A 24,314-nucleotide genomic window follows, 5' to 3' on the forward strand; every position below is an offset into this window, starting at 1 on the left:
ATGTGTGTTGCCCACTTGCTTGTAAATTGATGAAAACGGCAGTGTTTTTGTTTTTAGGTGTCTTGGTCATATCAAATGAAAATTATAATTTGTTTATTACAAAATGTAGATTGAAACATTAAAGGTTGACTATGTAGAATTACAAGAAAAACAACAGAAAAAGAATTCCAGCAGTCGATTGCCAGACCGTTGCTAAGTAAAACGGGCCGTTGCTAGGGACTCCGCTCTGAACAGAGGACAGCAGAGGACTGCTAAGCAGGATATATACCTTATGTTTTATTTTTACCGTCATTAACAGCATCATAAATGACTTGTAGCTTGTTACAGGGACAGTGTAGGCTCTCTGCCTTCCAAACCACTGCTGCTCAGAGCCTCCGCTGTCACTCCTCTCGTCAAGTTGTAAAAAAAAAAAAAGGAACTCCGTAGCACCGAAAGTCCGCGACGATAAACGTGTTTATGACAGATAAGACCACACAAATACACCCATCTTAACAAGTATATGATAAATGTAGACAACTGTTCCTTTAGTGATTGGATGTTTACTGAGGGCTGAGGGGTGTGTGCGGGTGTGTGTCTGCTGCGCAGCCTGTGGAATGTTGAATACACGCACAGCGGAGGGAGGGATGAGAGGGAAGCCGACACTACTATATCGTGTGTCCCTTTTTCGGCGGATTTTTCCGCTTGTGCAGATAATTTTGTCAACTTGTAATAGTTTTGTGAGTTTATTCAAATTTGCTTTCTCAAATTTTGATTTGAGGGGGCAAGACATTTATTTAAGGGGGCTCTGCCCCCTCTTGCCCCTGCGTAGGGCCGGCCATGCTCATTACGCAATATCCCGAAAAACGGCGTCAAAGGGCCTGATTTGCACCATCACTATATCCACCTGTCTTTTGTCCTGTGACGTCACTGCGTGAAGCCACCAGAAACAAACATGGCGGATAGCACAGAAAGGTATAGCATAGTAGCTCAAATTCAGACTCGGATTTCAGCGCCCTAAGCGATTCAACAGATTACGCATGTATTGAAACGGAAGGTTGGAGTGTGGAGGCAGGTACCAAAAATGAAATTAAAGAAGAAACAGAAGCTTTTTAGCCATATCACGACAGACAGCGGCACGGTAAGGAAGCGCGGACGAATTCGGCGATCGCCTTTAAGCAACGATTGGTATGTGTTTGTTTGGCATTACATGTGGGTGGAGGGAAAGGCTGGATGCAAATATAGCTACAAATGAGGCATAATTGGCGCAGTGAGAGAGTGGCCGTGCGCAACCCGGGGGGTCCCTGGTTCAATCCCCACCTAGCACCAACCTCGTCACGTCCGTTGTGTCCTGAGCAAGACACTTCACCCTTGCTCCTGATGGGTGCTGGTTAGCGCCTTGCATGGCAGCTCCCGCCATCAGTGTGTGAATGGGTAAATGTGGAAGTAGTGTCAAAGCGCTTTGAGTACCTTGAAGGTAGAAAAGCGCTATACAAGTACAACCCATTTATCATTTATTTATAATGATGCAATATGTACATACAGCTAGCCTTAATAGCATGTTAGTATCGATTAGCTTGCAGTCATGCCGTGACCAATTATGTCTGATTAGCACACGCCATAGAAGTCAATAACATCAACAAAACTCACCTTTGTGATTTCGTTGACTTTATCGTTGGAAATGCATGTGCTTTGAGTGTCGCAGGATATCCACACATTCTTGCCATCTCTGTCGTAGCATAGCTGTCGTCGGTACAGTGTGCAGAAGAAACAAGGGACTTTCGCAACTTTTGACCACTGTTGCAACTTGAATCCGTCTCTGTTTGTGTTGTTACACCCTCCGACAACACACCAACGAGGCGCGATGTCTCGCAGGTACCAGAAAACAGTCGAAAAAAACGGAAAATAATAGAGCTGATTTGACTTGGTGTGTGTTTGAGAAAATGGCGGGTCACTTCACGATGTGACGTCACGGGTGAAAGGTCATTGCTCCGACAGGCGAACAACTGAAAGGCGTTTAAATCGCCAAATTCACCCTTTTAGAGTTCGGAAATCGGTTAAAAAAACATATGGTCTTTTTTTCTGCAACATCAAGGTATATATTGACGCTTACATAGGTTTGGTGATAATGTTCCCCTTTAAAGGCCTACTGAAATGAGGTTTTGTTATTTAAACGGGGATAGCAGGTCCATTCTATGTGTCATACTTGATCGTTTTGTGATATTGCCATATTTTTGCTGAAAGGATTTAGTAGAGAACATTGGCGATAAAGTTTGCAACCTTTGGTCGCTAATAAAAACGCCTTGCCTGTACCGAAAGTAGCAGACGATGTGTGCGTGACATCACTGGTTGTAGGGCTCATCACATCCTCACATTGTTTACAATCATGGCCACCAGCAGCTAGAGTGATTCGGACCGAGAAAGCGACAATTTCCCCATTAATTTGAGCGAGGATGAAAGATTTGTGGATGAGGATAGTGAGAGTGAAGGACTAGAAGAAGAAGAAAAAGTCGAGGGCAGTGGGAACGATTCAGATGTTATTAGACACATTTACTAGGATAATTCTGGAAAATCCCTTATCTGCTTATTGCGTTACTAGTGTTTTAGTGAGATTATATAGTCATACCTGAAAGTCGGAGGGGTGTGGTGACCACCAGTGTCTCTGAGGGAAGCCACGGAGGAGCCAAGAAAGTCGCAGCTGCCTCTTTGACAGCTGCAAGAGGAACGACACAAGCTCCGCTCATGTTTACGGTAAGAGCCGACTTATTACCACAATCTTCTCACAGAAACCTGCCGGTTGACATGTGGTAGAGAACCATGTTCGCTTGACCGCTCTGTTCCATATTAAAGCTTCACAACAAACAAAGAAGCACCGGCTGTGTTTGTGTTGCTACAGCCGGCTGCAATACACCGCTTTCCACCAACATCTTTCTTCTATGACGTCTCCATTATTAATTGAGCAAATTGCAAAAGATTCAGCAACACAGAAGTCCAGAATACTGTGTAACTATGCGATAAAAACAGACTACATTTAGCTGTGAGCGGTACTGGAAGAACATGTCCGCTACCACCGGTGACGTCACGCGCACGCGTCATCATTCCGCGACGTTTTCAACAGGATACTTCGCGGGAAATTTAAAATTGTAATTTAGTAAACTAAAAACGCCGTATTGGCATGTGTTGCAATGTTAATGTTTCATCATTGATATATAAACTATCAGACTGCGTGGTCGCTAGTAGTGGCTTTCAGTAGGCCTTTATGTCATGTGTGTGTGTGTGTGTGTGCAGTGTGCGGCGACGTGCACGGTCAGTTCTTCGACCTGATGAAGCTCTTCGAAGTGGGCGGAGCTCCCAGCAGCACCCGCTACCTGTTCCTGGGAGACTACGTGGACCGAGGCTACTTCAGTATCGAGGTATGGTCCCTGCTCGCACTTCCTCTGGAGCGCAGACGTAATAGAGGCGGGGGAGGGGGGGAGCCAGGGACCCCATCAAGTCATAAAAATGGGGGTGTCACAGTAGATTTTTGGGGTCCCACTTTTTTGTAAGCCTTTTGAAAACCAATGATAAAGGCATGCATTATCCTGTTATATCTCATATTCTATATTATGGAAAAAGGTTGTCAGAAACATGACTTAATTCATTTAAAAAAAAATGGTATTTGATTGAGATGTCCCATAATGGCTTTTTTGCCGATATTGTCCAACTCTTAATTACCGATACAGATACATGCAGTCGTGTAATCAACACATTATTATGCCTAATTTTGTTGTGATACCCTGCTGGATGCATTAAACAATGTAACAAGGTTTTCAGAAATAAACCAACTCAAGTTATGGAAAAAAATGCCAACATGGCACTGCCATATTTATTATTGAAGTCACAAAGTGCATTATTTTTTTTAAACTTGCCTCAAAACAGCAGCGTGGAATTTGGGACATGCTCTCCCTGAGAGAGCATGAGGACGTTAAGGTGGGCGGGGTAGCGGGGGTATATATTGTGTATATTTTAGTGTATATTGTAGTGTCCCAGAAGAGTTAGTGCTGCAAGGGGTTCTGGGTATTTGTTGTGTTTTGTTTATGTTGTGTTACGGTGCGGCTGTTCTACCGAAATGTGTTTGTCTTTCTTGTTTGGTGTGGGTTCACAGTGTGGCGCATATTTGTAACAGTGTTAAAGTTTTTTATACCGCCACCCTCAGTGTGACCTGTATGGCTGTTGACCAAGTACGCCTTGCATTCACTTGTGTGTGTGAAAAGCCGTAGATATTATGTGATTGGGCCGGCACGCAAATGCAGTGCATTTAAGGTTTATTGACGCTCTGTACTTCTCACGACGACATTTTACTTTTTTTAAAACCAATAGCGATAATTTGCCATATTACATTTTAAAGCATTTATCGACCGATATTATCGGACATCTCTAATATTTGATTAGTATTAAAACCAACTTTTGGTGTACCGCTAGATGCTATGTGTCAAAGTCAAGGAATGAATAATCTGTGGCTCCCTGGATGATATTTGATTAGTAGTAGAACCGGCCCACAGGCCACAGCCGCCTGCTGCTGTTTTGCATGCACCAAAAATCCATCGGTTTTGGCGCTAGGATGTTTCAAAATGCCATCAAGTCATAAAAATGGGGTTCCACAGTAGATTTTTGGGATACCACTTTTTTGTAAGCGTTTTGAAAACAAATGATAAATGCATGCATAATCCTGTTAGATCTCACATTCTGTATTGTGTTTTGGAAAAAGGTTGTCATAAATGTTACTTAATTCATCAGAAAAAATTATTCAAAATAAAACAAATGTTTATACATATGTAAATGTATTCAGTTACAAACATTCATTCACTTTCTTCTTTCCTTCATGGATCTAAACTTTACTTTTTTTCTATATTTTTATTGTAATATTTTCAGAATGTGTTTGTTCTACGGCTGGGCGATACGGCCTTTTATTAATATCTCAATATTTTTAGGCCATGTCACGATACACGTTACATAGCTCGATATTTTGCCCTAGCTTTGAATGAACACTTGATCCATATAATCACAACAGTATGATGATGCTATATCTCTACATTAAAACATTCTCGTTCATATTTCATTAATTTATGCTTATTTTAAACTTTCATGCAGAGAGGGAAATCACAACTAAGACAATTTACTTAAACTGTATTTATTAAACAGTTATTAAGCAGTGGCACAAACATTCATGTCATTTCAAAACAGAAAGTGCAAGATTGCCAGAGACATTTTAAAACAAGCTATTAGTGCACTTTTGTGCATGATGTCACTAAGATGCCATATCAAAACAACACTCAATTAAAGGGCACTTTTGTACAGAACGCCACTACAATAGTTTAAAACAAATAAAGTGCACATTTGTGCATGATGTCACACAAGATATTTAAAAAAGTGTCAAATAGAAATGAGCTGCATAATAAGAAATCAAGTGTATGTCCTTCGCTACGTGGTAGGTTCCTGCAGACGTTGTCTCCTTCTGGTGTTGATTATTTTTTTCATACGATATTGATCTGGAAATAGTTGCTTTGGCATTTTGTTGGTGTGAAACCGAACGGAGATGTTGATATGCGGAGATTCAAGCACTCGTTATTCTCGAGCGGGTGACTTTTCAAATGATGCTACTTTTTGTAGCAACGCTTTTGCAGCATACTTGACATGTTACGGTTGTCTGTTCAACATCTTACCGCTTGAAGCCAAACCCACGCCAGACGATGGACGCCCTGCTGTTTTTCTCGGGAATTAATTCTTCCTTCATTTGTTACCAGATTCGCACCTTCTCTCTCTCGTATTACCACTCGCACTCACCGATAGCATCACAGCTAACGTTACCATGTTGCTACCTATCTGCTCCGTGGGAGCTTGTGACGTCGCACATGTAAGAAGGTACGCTTGTTTTAAGTCTCTGTGAGAAGACACAAGAAAGAGTGGGAAGAGCCTGTAGTGCAGGGGTCGGGAACTTTTTGGGCTGAGAGAGCCAAGAAGCCAAATATTTTAAAATGTATTTCCCTAAGAGCCATATAATGTTTTTTTTAACACTGAACACAACTAAACGCGTGCATTTTAAGTAAGACCAACATTTCCAGAGTATAATAGGTCTCTTATTCTTTGTAATAACATTGTTATTCTGAAGCTAACTGTGGAGGGGGCGTGGCCTGCGGGCCTGCAGCAAAGCAGGATGTTGCCAGGACCGGCCTCGAAATCAGCGACAGGTGCGTAGACGGCCCACCTGGGCCTTGTTATCTAATCACCTGTCGCTCTGTTATAAGCAGCAGCCAGGAGGAGAGACAGGGTTGGGGCTGGAGCCAGAGGGCGAATGAGGACGAAAGAGAAAAAGACAATTGCTGGAAAGCGACTGAGAGACTAATTGAAAAAAAAACAATATTTTAACCCTAAAACAGACTCTCATGTCGGTGCTTGGTGGTCTGAAGAACCCCCAGGAAGGCAAGCCCAACACTAACCAATAATAAATAAATAACTTTTTACCATTAACGCAACTTCTTGAACATAAAAATGCATGAGAATGTTTTATATTTTGAATGTTATTTTTAACACTGATTACAAGTGGAGTTTCTCATTACTTATCGTGTTAAGCAATGTCAGCTCAGATTTATCCGAGAGCCAGATGCAGTCATCAAAAGAGCCACATCTGGCTCTAGAGCCATAGGTTCCCTACCCCTGGTGTAGTGTAATGCCAGCAGCCAAAAGCAACTGTGTGAGAACGTATACTCCAATATCACGATATAGTCATTTTCTATATCGCACAGAGACAAACCCGCGATGTATCGATATATCGCCCAGCCCGAGTTTGTTGTATTTGTGGCCAAAGTAAGAGGAAGAAAACCATCTGTGTCCCAACAGTGCGTCCTCTTCCTGTGGGCTTTGAAGATCAACCACCCCGACACGCTCTTCCTGCTGCGGGGAAACCACGAGTGTCGCCATCTGACCGAGTACTTCACCTTCAAGCAGGAGTGTGAGTCTACCTGCACATGTGGGCGCACCTGCACCTGACCGCCCTCACTCTGTGTGTGTGTGTGTATGTGTGTGTTTAGGTAAAATCAAGTACTCTGAGCGCGTGTACGACGCGTGCATGGAGGCGTTTGACTGCCTCCCACTGGCGGCGCTTCTCAACAATCAGTTCCTGTGCCTGCACGGCGGTCTGAGTCCCGAGGTCACATGTCTGGACGACATCCGCAAGGTCTCCCGACCCTCAAATTCCACCGTTTGCGTGGTGGCTGTGGAGACGATACAATTCCTCTGGAGCCAGGAAGTTTGACACATCATTTTATAATCGTATTTATTTTATTTAGCCTTTATTTAACCAGGTAAAAACACATTGAGATCAAAGATGTATTTTCCGAGGGAGAACTGGCCAGGAGGGCAGCAGCAAGGTTACATTAAAAACAGTAAACGACACATAAAACATCAAATTTACAACCTAAATCTTGCTCACAAAGTGAATTTGCAAACAGCTAAAATTATACACAAAGGAAACTATAACCTGCGACACAAGAATATACACCGATCCGCTTGTGAGATCGACAGGCGGATCGGTGCGGCGTCTTCAGTAATGCGGACGTTGTACCGATCCGTTGTGGTGAAGAAGGAGCTGAGCCGGAAGGCAAAGCTCTCAATTTACCGGTCGATCTACGTTCCCATCCTCACCTATGGTCATGAGCTTTGGGTCATGACCGAAAGGATAAGATCACGGGTACAAGCGGCCCAAATGAGATTCCTCCGCCATGTGGCGGGGCTCTCCCTTAGAGATAGGGTGAGAAGCTCTGCCATCCGGGAGGAACTCAAAGTAAAGCCGCTGCTCCTCCACATCGAGAGGAGCCAGATGAGGTGGTTCGGGCATCTGGTCAGGATGCCACCCGAATGCCTCCCTAGGGAGGTGTTTAGGGCACGTCCAACTGGTAGGAGGCCACGGGGAAGACCCAGGACACGTTGGGAAGACTATGTCTCCCGGCTGGCCTGGGAACGCCTCGGGATCCCCCGGGAAGAGCTGGATGAAGTGGCTGGGGAGAGGGAAGTCTGGGTTTCCCTGCTTAGGCTGTTGCCCCCGCGACCCGACCTCGGATAAGCGGAAGATGATGGATGGATAATCTTAAGAGAAAAATGGAATTTAAAACATTTGTATGCACGTACAACACTTAAGACCTTCAGTATATCTGTATGTGGAATTAAATGATGGAAGGGATTAAGCATAGCAATCAAACTATCTACTTATATGAACCACTTCAGTGTCTCCACTGAAGTGTATTCGCACTCTGAATATGCACTGCTGATTGGCTGTTACCGCTCTGCGTGTAGCCAATCAGATGGTTGTGTGGGTGGGACAATGTTGGGTGCTGCAGAGAGTACTGCCAGAGGCAGAACGAAGGGTAGCAGCTTGTTAAGACTTTACTTTAGCACCAAATGATAATGTAAATACATTTAATAAAGTCAATTACAAATAAGGCAACAAGAAAAGTACCCTACACTTCGCTTTTGTAAAGAGATCTACATGATTTGCCTGAGAAGCTGGACAGGACAAAAAACTTTTTTTTCATTTGTATTTTTTTAAGACTTTAGTTTAGGCGGTGGCTCTTTGTTGTTAAGGCGGCCGTCTTAACAAAAATGTGCTGCGGGAGACCCTGCACTTTAAGAAACTCTTCTAACTTAAAGTGTTTACAAAGTACAAAGAAGAAAAACCATGATAAACATTCTTAATGTATTTCATCCATCCTTCCGTTCATTTTTTTATTTATTTTTTTTATTTTAAAATCTTACTCCTCTCACCATATGAAATGTAACTTACTTCACCGAGTATTATTTATTTATTTTTATTGTCATTACTTATGGAGTATATTGTGAATACATTGAGAACAGGAAGTGAATTCGCTTCGTTTATGTAAAAGAAAGGGGCATATAAACAAAATGAATCTGGTTGATTTTTCAGAATAAAACGCTCGGTGTCCTATGATAGTGCCGCTCTCTGTAGTGGCACGCATCACAGTCGCAACGCAAACGCACTCTGTGGAATTTAGTGTTATTTCCTGTTGCCCTTTGAACCTTCCGCCTTGCTGATAAGGTGTGTGTGTGTGTGTGTGCAGTTGGAGCGCTTTAAGGAGCCGCCGGCCTTCGGCCCCATGTGTGACCTGCTGTGGTCTGACCCGGCCGAGGACTACGGCGCAGAGAAGAACCAGGACCACTTCAGTCACAACAGCGTCAGGGGATGCTCCTACTTCTACAGGTAATGCCCGCAATGGCGGCAACACTGGCTGTCACTCACTATACCCGTGGGCATGGATGTTTTGAAGAGTTGGGGGGCCCCTACGTCGCATCCTGTTCACATCCTATGCACACAAGCGCGGCCATTTCGAAGAGCTACCACACGCTAGCAGCAGTTCTGCAGTAGGGATGATGTTTGAAAACCGGTTCTCCCGATTGTTTGATAAGAAAAGAACCGATTCCATGGATTCGAATCCCTTTTTGAGAAGCGGTTCCCGTTATCGAAGCCACTATAGTAAATTAAAAAAAAAGGTTCTTTATTCAGAATCAGAAATGCTTTATTAATCCCAGAGGGGAAATTACAATTCTCAGCACAATCCCATTCAAGATCAGACAAACATTACAGGGAGACAGAACAGGATAAAAAATTACAGGGAGACAGAACAGGATCGCTGACGGGTCTGCCAACTTGCGGCGCCCCTTACAAAAAAGTTGAGAAACAGGTAAAGCTTGGACCCCTGGAGAGGGGGAGCAAATTGAGGCCAAGGGAAAAAACAACTCATAGCCATAGCAGTGAATTAGTGAAGTGAATTATATTTATATAGCACTTTTTTCTCTAGTGACTCAAAGCGCTTCACATAGTGAAACCCAATATCTAAGTTACATTCAAACCAGTGTGGGCGGCACTGGAAGAAGGTGGGTAAAGTGTCTTGCCCAAGGACACAACGGCAGTGACTAGGTTGGCAGAAGCGGGAATCGAACCTGCAACCCTCAAGTTGCTGGCACGGCCACTCTACCAACCGAGCTAAACCGCCCCACACATCCCTCGTCACAGGAAATGAAGTAGCTCAGTCATTGCGTGGCACATAGAGAAGCAGCAACAACAATGGACCGGAAAAAACGCTCCAAGGCATAGCTTCAATTTACTAAGAAATACGACAAGCCGCTACTACTATCTGCAGTTATTGCCAGGTTTCGCTTTCCTGTAAGGGGAGCAGTACAACAAACATGTTGAAACATGTTCAGGGCCTACACAACCTGAAGGTTAGAGAAAGGTGTTGTGGAGAAGCAAGCGATAGAAATGTCGAAGCACGCCCCTCTTCCTCTGCTTCAACCTGCAGTCCCCGTGATAGTGCCGGTGAGAAACTAACGTTAATTGTTCCCGGTTAATTTCCATATCTGCTCACTTGTAGCCTTTAGGCTAAAATAACGTTACCTCTGTCAACCGGGACTGCAGTAATGTTAGCCAGACTAACGTTGCCTAAGCATACTCAGTGGCTAACGGTAACGTTAGCGTTAGCCTTTTTGTATGTGTCTGATAACGTTAACGGTATCTTGCAACCTACACCACTCCAGAGTTTGCAGGTCTGTCTAATAAAGTAGTGCTTGCAAGATGTGAATTAAGATAATGTTAACGTTATCCTATTTCAGATGATGACATTCATGACAGCCAGATAACCCATTTAACCTACTCAGTGGCCTAGTGGTTAGAGTGTCCACCCTGAGATGGGTAGGTTGTGAGTTCAAACCCCGGCCGAGTCATACCAAAGACTATAAAAATGGGACCCGTTACCTCGCTGCTTGGCACTCTGCATCAAGGGTTGGAATTGGGGGTTAAATCACCAAAAATGATTCCCGGGCGTGGCCCCCGCTGCTGCTCACTGCTCCCCTCACCTCCCAGGGGATGGGTCAAATGCAGAGGACAAATTTCACGATGATTGGTACTTTAACTTTACCATAGCGAGGTATAACGCGGAGCGCAGCGAGATGAGCGAGGATGAGAGTAACATCAAATACTCGCAAGCTAACGAGAATGATGGTGAAAAATCTCCCGCCCTTCAACTTGGTGAAAATAGACTAATAAAGTAGGTTAATAATTGTATTTTGCTGACATGTAATGGAGCAAAAAGTAAACAACACAATTACTCTGAGATTGGTTTCAAATGTAAAGTGCTGTACAATACAAATGAATGCATGTATTTTTCTTAGGTGGCCCACTTAGAGGGGCACTAACAGTCTATTTATTTATTTTATTAAATTGTTGGGGGAGGTAACAACAGTCAATATTTATTTATTTATTATATTGTAACGAGAACCATTTCTCAAAAAGGGATTCGCATCCATGGAATCGGTTATTTTCTTAGCGAACAATCGGGAGAACCGGTTTTCGAACATCATCCCTAACTACTACTACAAAGTCACACAACTACTACTACAGCAGTCAGGACTACTACAACAACTACTATAACAATCATATTACTACAACAACTACTATAACAATCATATTACTACAACAACTACTATAACAATCATATTACTACAACAACTACTGTAACAGTCACACAACTACTATAACAACAACTACTACAGCAGTCACACGACTACTACAACTACTACTATAACAATCATATTACTACAACAACTACTATAACAGTCGCATGACTACTATAACAACAACTACTACAGCAGTCACACGACTACTACAACTACTACAGCAGTCACATGACTACTACAACAACTACTATAACAATCATATTACTACAACAACCACTATAACAGTCACACGACTACTATAACAACTACCACAGCAGTCACACGACTACGACAACAACTACTACAAAAGTCAGACGACTACAACTAAAACAGTCACGCAACTACTATAACAACAACTACTTAAACAGTCACACAACTACTACTACAACAACAACTACTACTACAGCAGTCACACAACTACTACTACTACAACAACTACTACGGCGTGGTGCAGTGGGAGAGTGGCCGTGCGCAACCCGAGGGTCACTGGTTCAAATCCCACCTAGTACCAACCTCGTCACGTCCGTTGTGTCCTGAGCAAGACACTTCACCCTTGCTCCTGATGGGTGCTGGTTGGCGCCTTGCATGGCAGCTAACCCTCCATCAGTGTGTGAATGTGTGTGTGAATGGGTAAATGTGGAAGTAGTGTCAAAGTGCTTTGAGTACCTTGAAGGTAGAAAAGCGCTATACAAGTACAACCCATTTATTATTTATTTACCATAACAGTCACACGACTACGACAACAACAACTACTATAACAGTCGCACGACTACTACTACAACAGTCACACAACTACTTTCACAACTACTACAACAGTCACACAACTACTATTACAACAACTACTATAACAGTCACACGACTACAACAACAACTACTACAACAGTCACACAACTACTACTACTACCATAACACTAACAGAACTACTATTACTATAACAGTCACACGACTACTACTACAACAGTCACACAACTACTATAGCAGTCACACAACTACGACAACAACTTCTATACCAGTCACACAACTTCTACTACAACCATCACACAACTACTACTACAACAGTAATGCTACTACTACATCAGTCACATGACTAATACTACAACAGTCACACAACTACTATAAAAACTACTACTATAACAGTCACACGACTACAACAACTACTACCATAACAATCACACGACTGCGACAACAACTACTACAACAGTCACACGACTACTACTACAACAGTCACACGACTACTACTACAACAGTCACGCGACTACTACTACAACAGTCACACGACTACTACTACAACAGTCACACGACTACTACTACAACAGTCACACGACTACTACTACAACAGTCACACAACTACTATAACAGTCACACGACTACTACTACAGCAGTCACATGACTACGACAACAACTACTATAACAGTCACACGACTACTATTACAACAACTACTACAACAGTCACACAACTACTATTACAACAACTACTACAACAGTCACACAACTACTATTACAACAACTACTATAACAGTCACACGACTACAACAATTACTACAACAGTCACACAACTACTACTACTACCATAACAGTCACAGAACTACTACTACTATAACAGTCACACGACTACTACTACAACAGTCACACAACTCCTATAACAACAACTACTATAACAGTTGCACGACTACTACAACGACAAGTACTACCATAACAGTCACACGACTACGACAACAACTACTATAACAGTCACACAACTACTACAACAGTCACACAACTACTATAACTACTTTCGGTCCCCTAGAGAGGGGGGGTCGCCCACATCTGAGGTCCTCTCCAAGGTTTCTCATAGTCAGCATTTTCACTGGCGTCCCACTGGATGTGAATTCTCTCTGCCCACTGGGTGTGAGTTTTCCTTGCCCTTTTGTGGGTTCTTCCGAGGATGTTGTAGTCGTAATGATTTGTGCAGTCCTTTGAGAACATTTGTGATTTGGGGCTATATAAATAAACATTGATTGATTGATTGATACTATAACAACTACTACTATAACAGTCACACGACTACTACAGCAGTCACATTACTACTACAAGAACTACTACGACAACAACTACTATAACAGTCACACAACTACTACTACAACAGTCACACAACTACTATAACAACTACTACTATAACAGTCACACGACTACTACAGCAGTCACATTACTACTACAAGAACTACCATAACAGTCACACGACTGCGCCAACAACTACTATAACAGTCACACAACTACTACTACAGCAGTCACATGACTACTACAAAAACAACTACTACCATAACAGTCACACAAGTATGACGACAACACCTATAACAGTCACATAACTACTACTACAGCAGTCACATGACTACTACAACAACAACTACTACCATAACAGTCACACAAGTATGACGACAACACCTATAACAGTCACATAACTACTACTACAGCAGTCACATGACTACTACAACAACTGCTATAAGAGTCACACGACTAAAACTACTACAGCAGTCACACGACTACGACAACTACTACTACAGCAGTCACACAACTACTACTACAGCAGTCACATGACTACTACTACAACTACCATATCAGTCACACGACTACTGCAACAACTACTACAACAGTCACACAACTACTACTACAGCAGTCACATGACTACTACTACAACAACTACCATATCAGTCACACGACTACTGCAACAACTACTACAACAGTCACACGACTACGACAACAACTACTACAACAGTCACACAACTACTACTACAGCAGTCACATGACTACTACTACAACAACTACCATATCAGTCACACGACTACTGCAACAACTACTACAGCAGTCACATGAATACTACTACAACAACTATTATAACAGTCACACGACTACTACAGCAGTCACATTACTACTACAAGAACTACTACGACAACAACTACTATAACAGTCACACAACTACTACTACAACAGTCACACAACTACTATAACAACTACTACTATAACAGTCACACGACTACTACAGCAGTCACATTACTACTACAAGAACTACCATAACAGTCACACGACTGCGCCAACAACTACTATAACAGTCACACAACTACTACTACAGCAGTCACATGACTAGTACAACAACAACTACTACCATAACAGTCACACAAGTATGACGACAACACCTATAACAGTCACATAACTACTACTACAGCAGTCACATGACTACTACAACAACAACTACTACCATAACAGTCACACAAGTATGACGACAACACCTATAACAGTCACATAACTACTACTACAGCAGTCACATGACTACTACAACAACTGCTATAAGAGTCACACGACTAAAACTACTACAGCAGTCACACGACTACGACAACTACTACTACAGCAGTCACATGACTACTACTACAACTACCATATCAGTCACACGACTACTGCAACAACTACTACAACAGTCACACAACTACTACTACAGCAGTCACATGACTACTACTACAACAACTACCATATCAGTCACACGACTACTGCAACAACTACTACAGCAGTCACATGAATACTACTACAACAACTATTATAACAGTCACACGACTACTGCAACAACTACTATAACAGTCACACAACTACTACTACAACAGTCACACAACTACTATAACAACTACTACTATAACAGTCACACGACTACTACAGCAGTCACACTACTACTACAGCAGTCACATTACTACTACAAGAACTACTACCATAACAGTCACACGACTACGACAACAACTACTATAACAGTCACACAACTACTACTACAACAGTCACACAACTACTATAACTACTACTACTATAACAGTCACACGACTACTACTACAGCAGTCACATGACTACTACAACAACAACTACTACCATAACAGTCACACAAGTATGACGACAACTATAACAGTCACATAACTACTACTACAGCAGTCACATGACTACTACAACAACTGCTATAAGAGTCACACGACTAAAACAACTACTACAGCAGTCACGCGACTACGACAACAACTACTACAACAGTCACACAACTACTACTACAGCAGTCACATGACTACTACTACAACAACTATTATAACCGTCACACGACTACTGCAACAACTACTACAGCAGTCACATGAATACTACTACAACAACTATTATAACAGTCACACGACTACTGCAACAACAACTATTATAACAGTCACACGACTACTGCAACAACTACTACAACAGTCACACAACTACTATAACAACTACTACTATAACAGTCACACGACTACTACAGCAGTCACATTACTACTACAAGAACTACTACCATAACAGTCACACGACTACGACAACAACTACTATAACAGTCACACAACTACTACTACAACAGTCACACAACTACTATAACTACTACTACTATAACAGTCACACGACTACTACTACAGCAGTCACATGACTACTACAACAACAACTACTACCATAACAGTCACACAAGTATGACGACAACTATAACAGTCACATAACTACTACTACAGCAGTCACATGACTACTACAACAACTGCTATAAGAGTCACACGACTAAAACAACTACTACAGCAGTCACGCGACTACGACAACTACTACAACAGTCACACAACTACTACTACAGCAGTCACATGACTACTACTACAACAACTACCATATCAGTCACACGACTACTGCAACAACTACTACAGCAGTCACATGACTACTACTACAACAACTATTATAACAGTCACACGACTACTGCAACAACAACTATTATAACAGTCACACGACTACTGCAACAACTACTACAGCAGTCACATGAATACTACTACAACAACTACTATATCAGTCACATGAATACTACTACAACAAGTATTATAACAGCCACACGACTACTGCAACAACAACTACTATATCAGTCACACGACTACTACTACTGTGGAGGAATGATTGACAACAATTGAGTGAAGTGATGTGTTTTTAAGCAGCGCTAGAAAAATGGGTTGAACAGGACATGTGTCTGCAGCACCTTGTAGTTTCAGTCACCCCCGCACACAGCTCACAGGTCTCTCCCTCCGTCATGTCACCTGGCAACCGGTGCGGAACTTTTAAAGGCACACACTCATGCTCTCCATCCGGTACGACTTAAAAACAACAACGTACACCCGACAGAAAACCCTGTCACAAAACAAATCGTCGATTTTGTGAACCGTTCTTTTATTTAATGAATCAGTTGAATGTTATTTTTCCTCTGTGGTATGAATAAAAAAAAAAACTGTGTTTCTCCAAGTAACACATCCAATCTGAACAGTGATATTCAACTACCGTATTTTTCTGATTATAAATCGCTCCGGAGTATAAATCGCACCGGCCGAAAATGCATAATAAAGAAAGAAAAAAACATATTTACGTCGCACTGGAATATAAGTCGCATTTTTGGGGAAAATTTATTTGATAAAATCCAACACCAAGAATAAACATTTGAAAGGCAATTTAAAATAAATAAAGAATAGTGAACAACAGGCTGAATAAGTGTAGGTTATATGAGGCATAAATAACCAACTGAGAAGGTGCCTGCTATGTTAACCTAACATATTATGGTAAGAGTCATTCAAATAACTATAACATATAGAACATGTTATATGTTTACCAAACAATCTGTCACTCCTAATTGATAAATCCCATGAAATCTTCCTCCTCGATGTCGCTTCTAAACAACTCTGCCAACTCCAAAGGTATGCGCCGCTTCCTCTTGTCTTTTTCTGCTGCATATTTCACTACGTCCAGCTTGTAATCTGCAGTACATGATTTCCTTTTCGCTGCCATTTTTGTTCAGCGCTTCTCAGTTTTTATAAGTTGCCGCCAACGTTGAAATGATCCATCGTAATAGCTACGGCAGTAGCATATAGCAGTTTGCATCCCATGACCCACAATGCACTTCTGCTATGACCCTCCCCCGCCAAATTCTTATTGGTTGACATGTGTGTGTGACGATTGCTGACATTTTCTTTGTCTTTTCCGCGAATGAGATGTGTGAATTATATTTATATAGCGCTTTTCTCTAGTGACTCAAAGCGCTTTACATAGTGAAACACAATATCTAAGTTACATTTAAAGCAGTGTGGGTGGCACTGGGAGCAGGTGGATAAAGTGTCTTGCCCAAGGACACAACGGCAGTGACTAGGATGGCGGAAGCGGGAATCGAACCTGCAACCCTCAAGTTGCTGGCACGGCCGCTCTACCAACCGAGCTATGCCGCTCCCGGCCAAACAATGAAAAAAAACTGCGACTTATAATCCGAAAAATAGGGTAAATAGTTTTGGGGGCCACATATTTATGTTGAGATGGCGTTACATGATGCCACATTTTGAATAGTCCAAGGACCAGGAGACTGGACTTCTCCCTTCACTATTGTTCTTATTTTGTGTGTTAGCCCCCAACCCCCCCAAAAAAAGATATTTATTTATTTAATTTGTCTGCAAAAATGGGAGCCTCTCACACATTTTGAACTGAACTCGCGGGCCATGGGTTGAATAGCCCAAGTGATAAACAAAAGAGATGACCTAAAATGAAACCTTGAGTAACACTAAAGACGTTGTACAAATGACCACTGACTGCATGTGACGTGAGGAAGTTACAGCATCACCTTACTTGCATAACTCACATTACCAAATAAACTGCCAAAAAGGAGAGGACTTAAATTGGCGCTTTGAGGAAAGTCTCAGTTATATAACTCACAATTCTGGACCCAAAGTCAAACTGCCAATGCAGGAAACAGCAGCAGCAAGATACTGGTTTTAGGAATTTGCTGCAAAAATGTTTGTCTCCAAAGTTTGGAACCGGACCGGTATGGTGTCATTCCTGCACTGGATTTGGCCCATGGGACGCCAGTTATGTAGTACTGCGGTCTAATCTGAAATATATTTTCACACCTTCTAAATAGTGTGAGCTCTCAACTATGAACAAACGACATGAAATATTTATATATTTGTCCAGTAGCTCACGTACAGGAATGCAGACTTCGGTGACACTCTGCAGGGGGCGTATAGTCACCTTCATGTTTTTGATGTCAGTGGAATGTTTGTGTTGCAGCTACGCAGCTGTGTGCGACTTCCTAATGAACAACAACCTGCTGTCAATCATACGAGCACACGAGGCCCAGGATGCAGGGTGAGTAGGTTTATGGCCACCAATTCACCTGTGTGTGCATACGTTCTTGTATTTCTACCCTTCATGAGACACAAAGAAGGGAAAGTAGCTTCCATATGAGGAGGTGTGAACAAGTGAGGACATAAATCACGGTCCCAATACGGGAAACCATCGCATCTAATAGAGAATGTGCCTATTTGCACCCCTGTGGTGAAATCTATCAAAATGAGGGTGGTCCCAAAAAGGAGGGATTTGTCAAATTGACTGTGTGTCGCTTTTAAAAGTGCTCCCCCTCAGGTCAACATATTTAATAACAAGTGTGTGTAAAAATTTGAAGTGCTCCCCCTATGGCTAACATTCGTAATAAGTGTGTGTAAAAAAAAATTTAAGTGCTGTGACTAACATAGGAAATAACAAGTGTGTGTAAAAAATTTATGTGCTCCCCCTGTGGCCAACATATGAAATAACAAGTGTGTGTAAGAAATTGAAATGCACCCCCTTTGGCCAAAATTATTAAGATAAATATGTATATAGAGACTTACTGTATTAACTTTAAGTAAATAATGACAATTAAAAACCAAACAAAAGATTCACAATTGACTAAAACCTTACCTTTTTTTAATATTTGCATAGTATATATATGTTGTCAATGTAGTAAATACAAGTCTTTATATATTTAGAAAGGGTGGTCCTAAAGATGTAGGCTTTTTTTTTTTTCATAGGTCTCTAGAAGGTAAGAAATACAATTGTGTGTGTGTGTGTGTGTGTGTGTGTGTGTGTGTGTGTGTGTGTGTGTGTGTGTGTGTGTGTGTGTGTGTGTGTGTGTGTGTGTGTGTGTGTGTGTGTGCCAATGATTGTCACACACACTAGGTGTGGCGAAATTATTCTCTGCATTTGACCCATCACCCTTGATGTGTGTGTGTGTTCTGGCAATGCTGACTTAATGGGGACATCTCTCTGTTTACACAGTCACCTTTAGGGGACCTCTGATGGTATGGGGACAAAAAAACAGCTCCCCTAAAGGGGAACCTTTTTAAATGATAGATCCATTCTGAAGATGCCTAAGTGTGAGACATTTGCACAGCAGCCCCCTCATCGGGCTTTAGCTGGTACTGCACTCGCTGCTCTGCTCACACTTCTTCCGTGTATAGTTAATCACTTCCACCTGGTCCCCATAACAAAGGTGTTTTTTTTTTTAAATGGTCCTCAGTAGTCACGTACACATTTGTGTGTACTATGCAAAACAATTGAAATTTGGCCCCCATGAAACATATTAACTCTTTTTCCCCAGGGTCCCCTGTAAGAATGATCAGCACATTACTTCATCAATCTAGATCAGGGGTGCCCACACTTTTTCTGCAGGTGGGCTACTTTTCAATTGACCAACTCGAGGGGATCTACCTCATTTATATGTATCATTTATATTTATTTATTTATGAAAGAGACATTTTTGTAAACAAGTTAAATGTGTTTAATGATAATACAAGCATGTGTAACACATATAGATGTCTTTCTTTCACGAAGACAAGAATATAAGTTGGTGTATTACCTGATTCTGATGACTTGCATTGATTGGAATCAGACAGTAATGATGATAACGCCCACATTTTCAAATGGAGGAGAAAAAAAGTTGTCCTTTCTGTACAATACCACATGAAAGTGGTTGGTTTTTGGCATCTTAATTCATCCAGCTTCCATACACTTTACAAGAAAAACATTGGCGGCAAATTCCGTAGCTTGCTTGATTGACATTCACGGCACCCGAGGGTCTTGTGAGATGACGCTGGCTGCTGCCAGTTCATTATTATGAAAAAATGACAGAGAGGAAGGCGAGAAACACTTTTTATTTCAACAGACTTTCGCGCCGTCCCTTCCGTCAAAACTCTAAAGGCCGACTGAATATTTCCTATCTTCACAATAAAAGCCCTGCTTCATGCTGCCTGCGCTAACAAAATAAGAGTCTCGGAAAGCACATCACTTGTGCACGCCAGCTTTCTGAGGGATCGCTTGTGCACGCCAGTTTTCCGAGACTCTGTATTTAGTTAGCGCAGGCAGCATGAAGCAGGGCTTTTATTGTGAAGATAGGAAATGTGCAGTCGGCCTTTAGAGTTTTGACGGAAGGTACGGCGCGAGAGTCTGTTGAAATAAAAAGTGTTTCTCGCCTTCCTCTCGGTCATATTTTCATAATAATGATCTTGCAGCAGCCAGCGTCATCTCACAAGACCCTCCGGTACCGTGAATGTCATTTAAGTGACGTCTTGGTGACGATTGATGATCACTCATTTTTAGGTCTATTTTTTTTAAAAGCCTGGCTGGAGATAGATCGACTGACACACCCCCCACGGTCGACTGGTAGCTCGCGATCAACGTAATGGGCACCCCTGCTCTAGAGATTTAAAGTTGTGTATGAGCTAACTGGGCAGTGGACATTTGACCTCATTTTTTTTTTCATGCCTCCACAAAATGTAGAAAGGGTGGTCCTCACAAGTCACGTTTAAAAATGATCACCTGTGTGTGTGTGTGTGTGCGTGTGTGTGTGCCAGGTACCGCATGTACAGGAATAGTAAGACAACAGGTTTCCCGTCCCTCATCACCATCTTCTCAGCACCAAACTACTTGGATGTATACAACAACAAAGGTAGTCTCCATGGCAACGGCACATTCCAGAAGAGCGTGTGTGTACACGTGCGTGTGTGTGTGTGTGTCCTCAGCGGCCGTGTTGAAGTACGAGAACAACGTGATGAACATTCGCCAGTTCAACTGCTCGCCGCATCCTTATTGGCTGCCCAACTTCATGGACGTGTTCACGTGGTCGCTGCCCTTTGTGGGCGAGAAAGGTAGCCCCCCCCCCCACCCCCCCTCTTAGCAGCGTGATCCACCCTCACGGATGTCCTGTTTCCATAGTGACGGAGATGCTGGTCAACGTGCTGAACATCTGCTCCGACGACGAGCTCATGTCTGAGGGCGACGACACGTGTGAAGGTAACCTCGCCACTCCCTCCCAATCCCGCCCCCCCCCTAAGCTCACGCCCACTTCCCCTTGCAGAGGGCACGCCCGCCGTCAGGAAGGAAGTGATCAGGAATAAGATCCGCGCCATCGGGAAGATGGCCAGAGTCTTCTCCGTGCTCAGGTCAGGAAAGCGCAAGTGAGATCTCCCATGGGAGCAGAGCGAGAACCTTTAGAAGCATTCTGTGTGCGCAGGGAGGAGAACGAGAGTGTGCTGCAGCTCAAGGGGTTAACGCCCACGGGCACTTTGCCACTTGGCGTGCTGTCGGGAGGACGCCGCACGCTGCAGAGCGGTGAGTATTTGCAGTGGCGTTACATGATGCCAACAAGAAGCTAGGAGACGTTACATGATGCCAACATGAACCTAGATGACGTTATATGATGCCAACATGCACCTAGAGGACGTTACATGATGCCAACATGCACCTAGATGACATTACATGATGCCAACATGCACCTAGATGAGGTTACATGATGCCAACATGCACCTAGATGACATTACATGATGCCAACATGCACCTAGATGAGGTTACATGATGCCAACATGCACCTAGATGACATTACATGATGCCAACATGCACCTAGATGAGGTTACATGATGCCAACATGCACCTAGATGAGGTTACATGATGCCAACAAAAAGCTAGGAGACGTTACATGATGCCAACATGAACCTAGATGACGTTACATGATGCCAACATGAACCTAGATGAGGTTACATGATGCCAACAAAAAGCTAGGAGACGTTACATGATGCCAACATGAACCTAGATGACGTTACATGATGCCAACATGAACCTAGATGAGGTTACATGATGCCAACATGAACCTAGATGTTACATGATGCCATCATGCACCTAGAGGACGTTACATGATGCCAACATGCACCCAGATGATGTTACATGATACCAACATGCACCTAGATGATGTTACATGATGCCATCATGCACCTAGAGGACGTTACATGATGCCAACATGCACCCAGATGATGTTACATGATGCCAACATGCACCTAGATGACGTTACATGATGCCAACATGCACCCAGATGATGTTACATGATGCCATCATGCACCTAGAGGACGTTACATGATGCCAACATGCACCCAGATGATGTTACATGATGCCAACATGCACCTAGATGACGTTACATGATGCCAACATGCACCCAGATGATGTTACATGATGCCATCATGCACCTAGAGGACGTTACATGATGCCAACATGCACCCAGATGATGTTACATGATACCAACATGCACCTAGATGACGTTACATGATGCCAACATGCACCTAGATGAGGTTACATGATGCCAACATGCACCTAGATGACGTTACATGATGCCAACATGCACCTAGATGAGGTTACATGATGCCAACATGCACCTAGATGACGTTACATGATGCCAACATGCACCTAGATGAGGTTACATGATGCCAACATGCACCTAGATGACATTACATGATGCCAACATGCACCTAGATGAGGTTACATGATGCCAACAAAAAGCTAGGAGACGTTACATGATGCCAACATGAACCTAGATGACGTTACATGATGCCAACATGCACCTAGATGAGGTTACATGATGCCAACAAAAAGCTAGGAGACGTTACATGATGCCAACATGAACCTAGATGACGTTACATGATGCCAACATGAACCTAGATGAGGTTACATGATGCCAACATGAACCTAGATGTTACATGATGCCATCATGCACCTAGAGGACGTTACATGATGCCAACATGCACCCAGATGATGTTACATGTTACCAACATGCACCTAGATGACGTTACATGATGCCAACATGCACCTAGATGACGTTACCTGATGCCAACATGCACTTAGATGACGTAACATGATGCCAACATGCACCTAGATGACGTTACATGCCAACATGCACCCTAGATGACGTAACATGATGCCAACATGCACCTAGATGACGTTACATGCCAACATGCACCCTAGATGACGTTACATGATGCCAACATGCACCTAGATGACGTTACATGATGCAAACAAGAACCTAGATGATGTTACATGATGCCAACAAGGACCTAGATGTTACATGATGCCAACAAGAACCTAGATGATGTTACATGACGCCAACAAGAACCTAAATGACGTTACATGACGCTAATAAGAACTTAAATGACGTTACATGATGCCAACAAGAACCTAAGATGTTACATGATTCATAGATTACACTAAAACTGGACACGGACGTAATATGGCAACTAGAACATAGAATACGACGTATTATGCTAACAACATAGATTTTGTGGAAAACTGGATGACGACATATCATGCTAACAAGTACATAATTACGACGTATTATGCTAACAACATAGATCACGTTAAAACTGGACGACATATTATGCTAAGAATCTAGTTTGACATTCTGCTCACAAAAACAGATTACGACGTATTATGCTAACAAGAACATAATTACGTTAACTGGACGACGACATACTATGCTAAATACATAGATTACGACGTATTATGCTAACAAAAATTTAGATTACGTTAAAACTGGACGACGTGTTATGCTAAGAAAAACAGATTAAGACGTATTATGCTAACAAGAACATAGATGACATTGCTTGATGCTATGAAGACACCACATGCTAATACGCTGGATGTCACGTAAT

At 42.5% G+C, this 24,314-nt stretch overlaps 1 protein-coding gene across 1 annotated transcript in view; it reads left to right on the forward strand.

Moving 5' to 3' along the window:
- LOC133536059 (serine/threonine-protein phosphatase 2B catalytic subunit gamma isoform-like) overlaps positions 1-24,314 on the forward strand; it is a 32,075-nt gene that overhangs the window by 6,745 nt on the left and 1,016 nt on the right. The window contains exons 3-12 of the mRNA XM_061876248.1: positions 3,265-3,389; positions 6,853-6,964; positions 7,044-7,189; positions 9,087-9,226; positions 18,598-18,675; positions 21,198-21,292; positions 21,366-21,491; positions 21,559-21,636; positions 21,701-21,785; positions 21,857-21,954. Coding sequence (XP_061732232.1) covers positions 3,265-3,389; positions 6,853-6,964; positions 7,044-7,189; positions 9,087-9,226; positions 18,598-18,675; positions 21,198-21,292; positions 21,366-21,491; positions 21,559-21,636; positions 21,701-21,785; positions 21,857-21,954 — 1,083 coding nt within the window. The remainder of the gene's footprint in view (positions 1-3,264; positions 3,390-6,852; positions 6,965-7,043; positions 7,190-9,086; positions 9,227-18,597; positions 18,676-21,197; positions 21,293-21,365; positions 21,492-21,558; positions 21,637-21,700; positions 21,786-21,856; positions 21,955-24,314) is intronic.

This window comes from Nerophis ophidion, linkage group LG17 (assembly GCF_033978795.1).
Source record: "Nerophis ophidion isolate RoL-2023_Sa linkage group LG17, RoL_Noph_v1.0, whole genome shotgun sequence".
Classification (NCBI taxonomy): domain Eukaryota; kingdom Metazoa; phylum Chordata; class Actinopteri; order Syngnathiformes; family Syngnathidae; genus Nerophis; species Nerophis ophidion.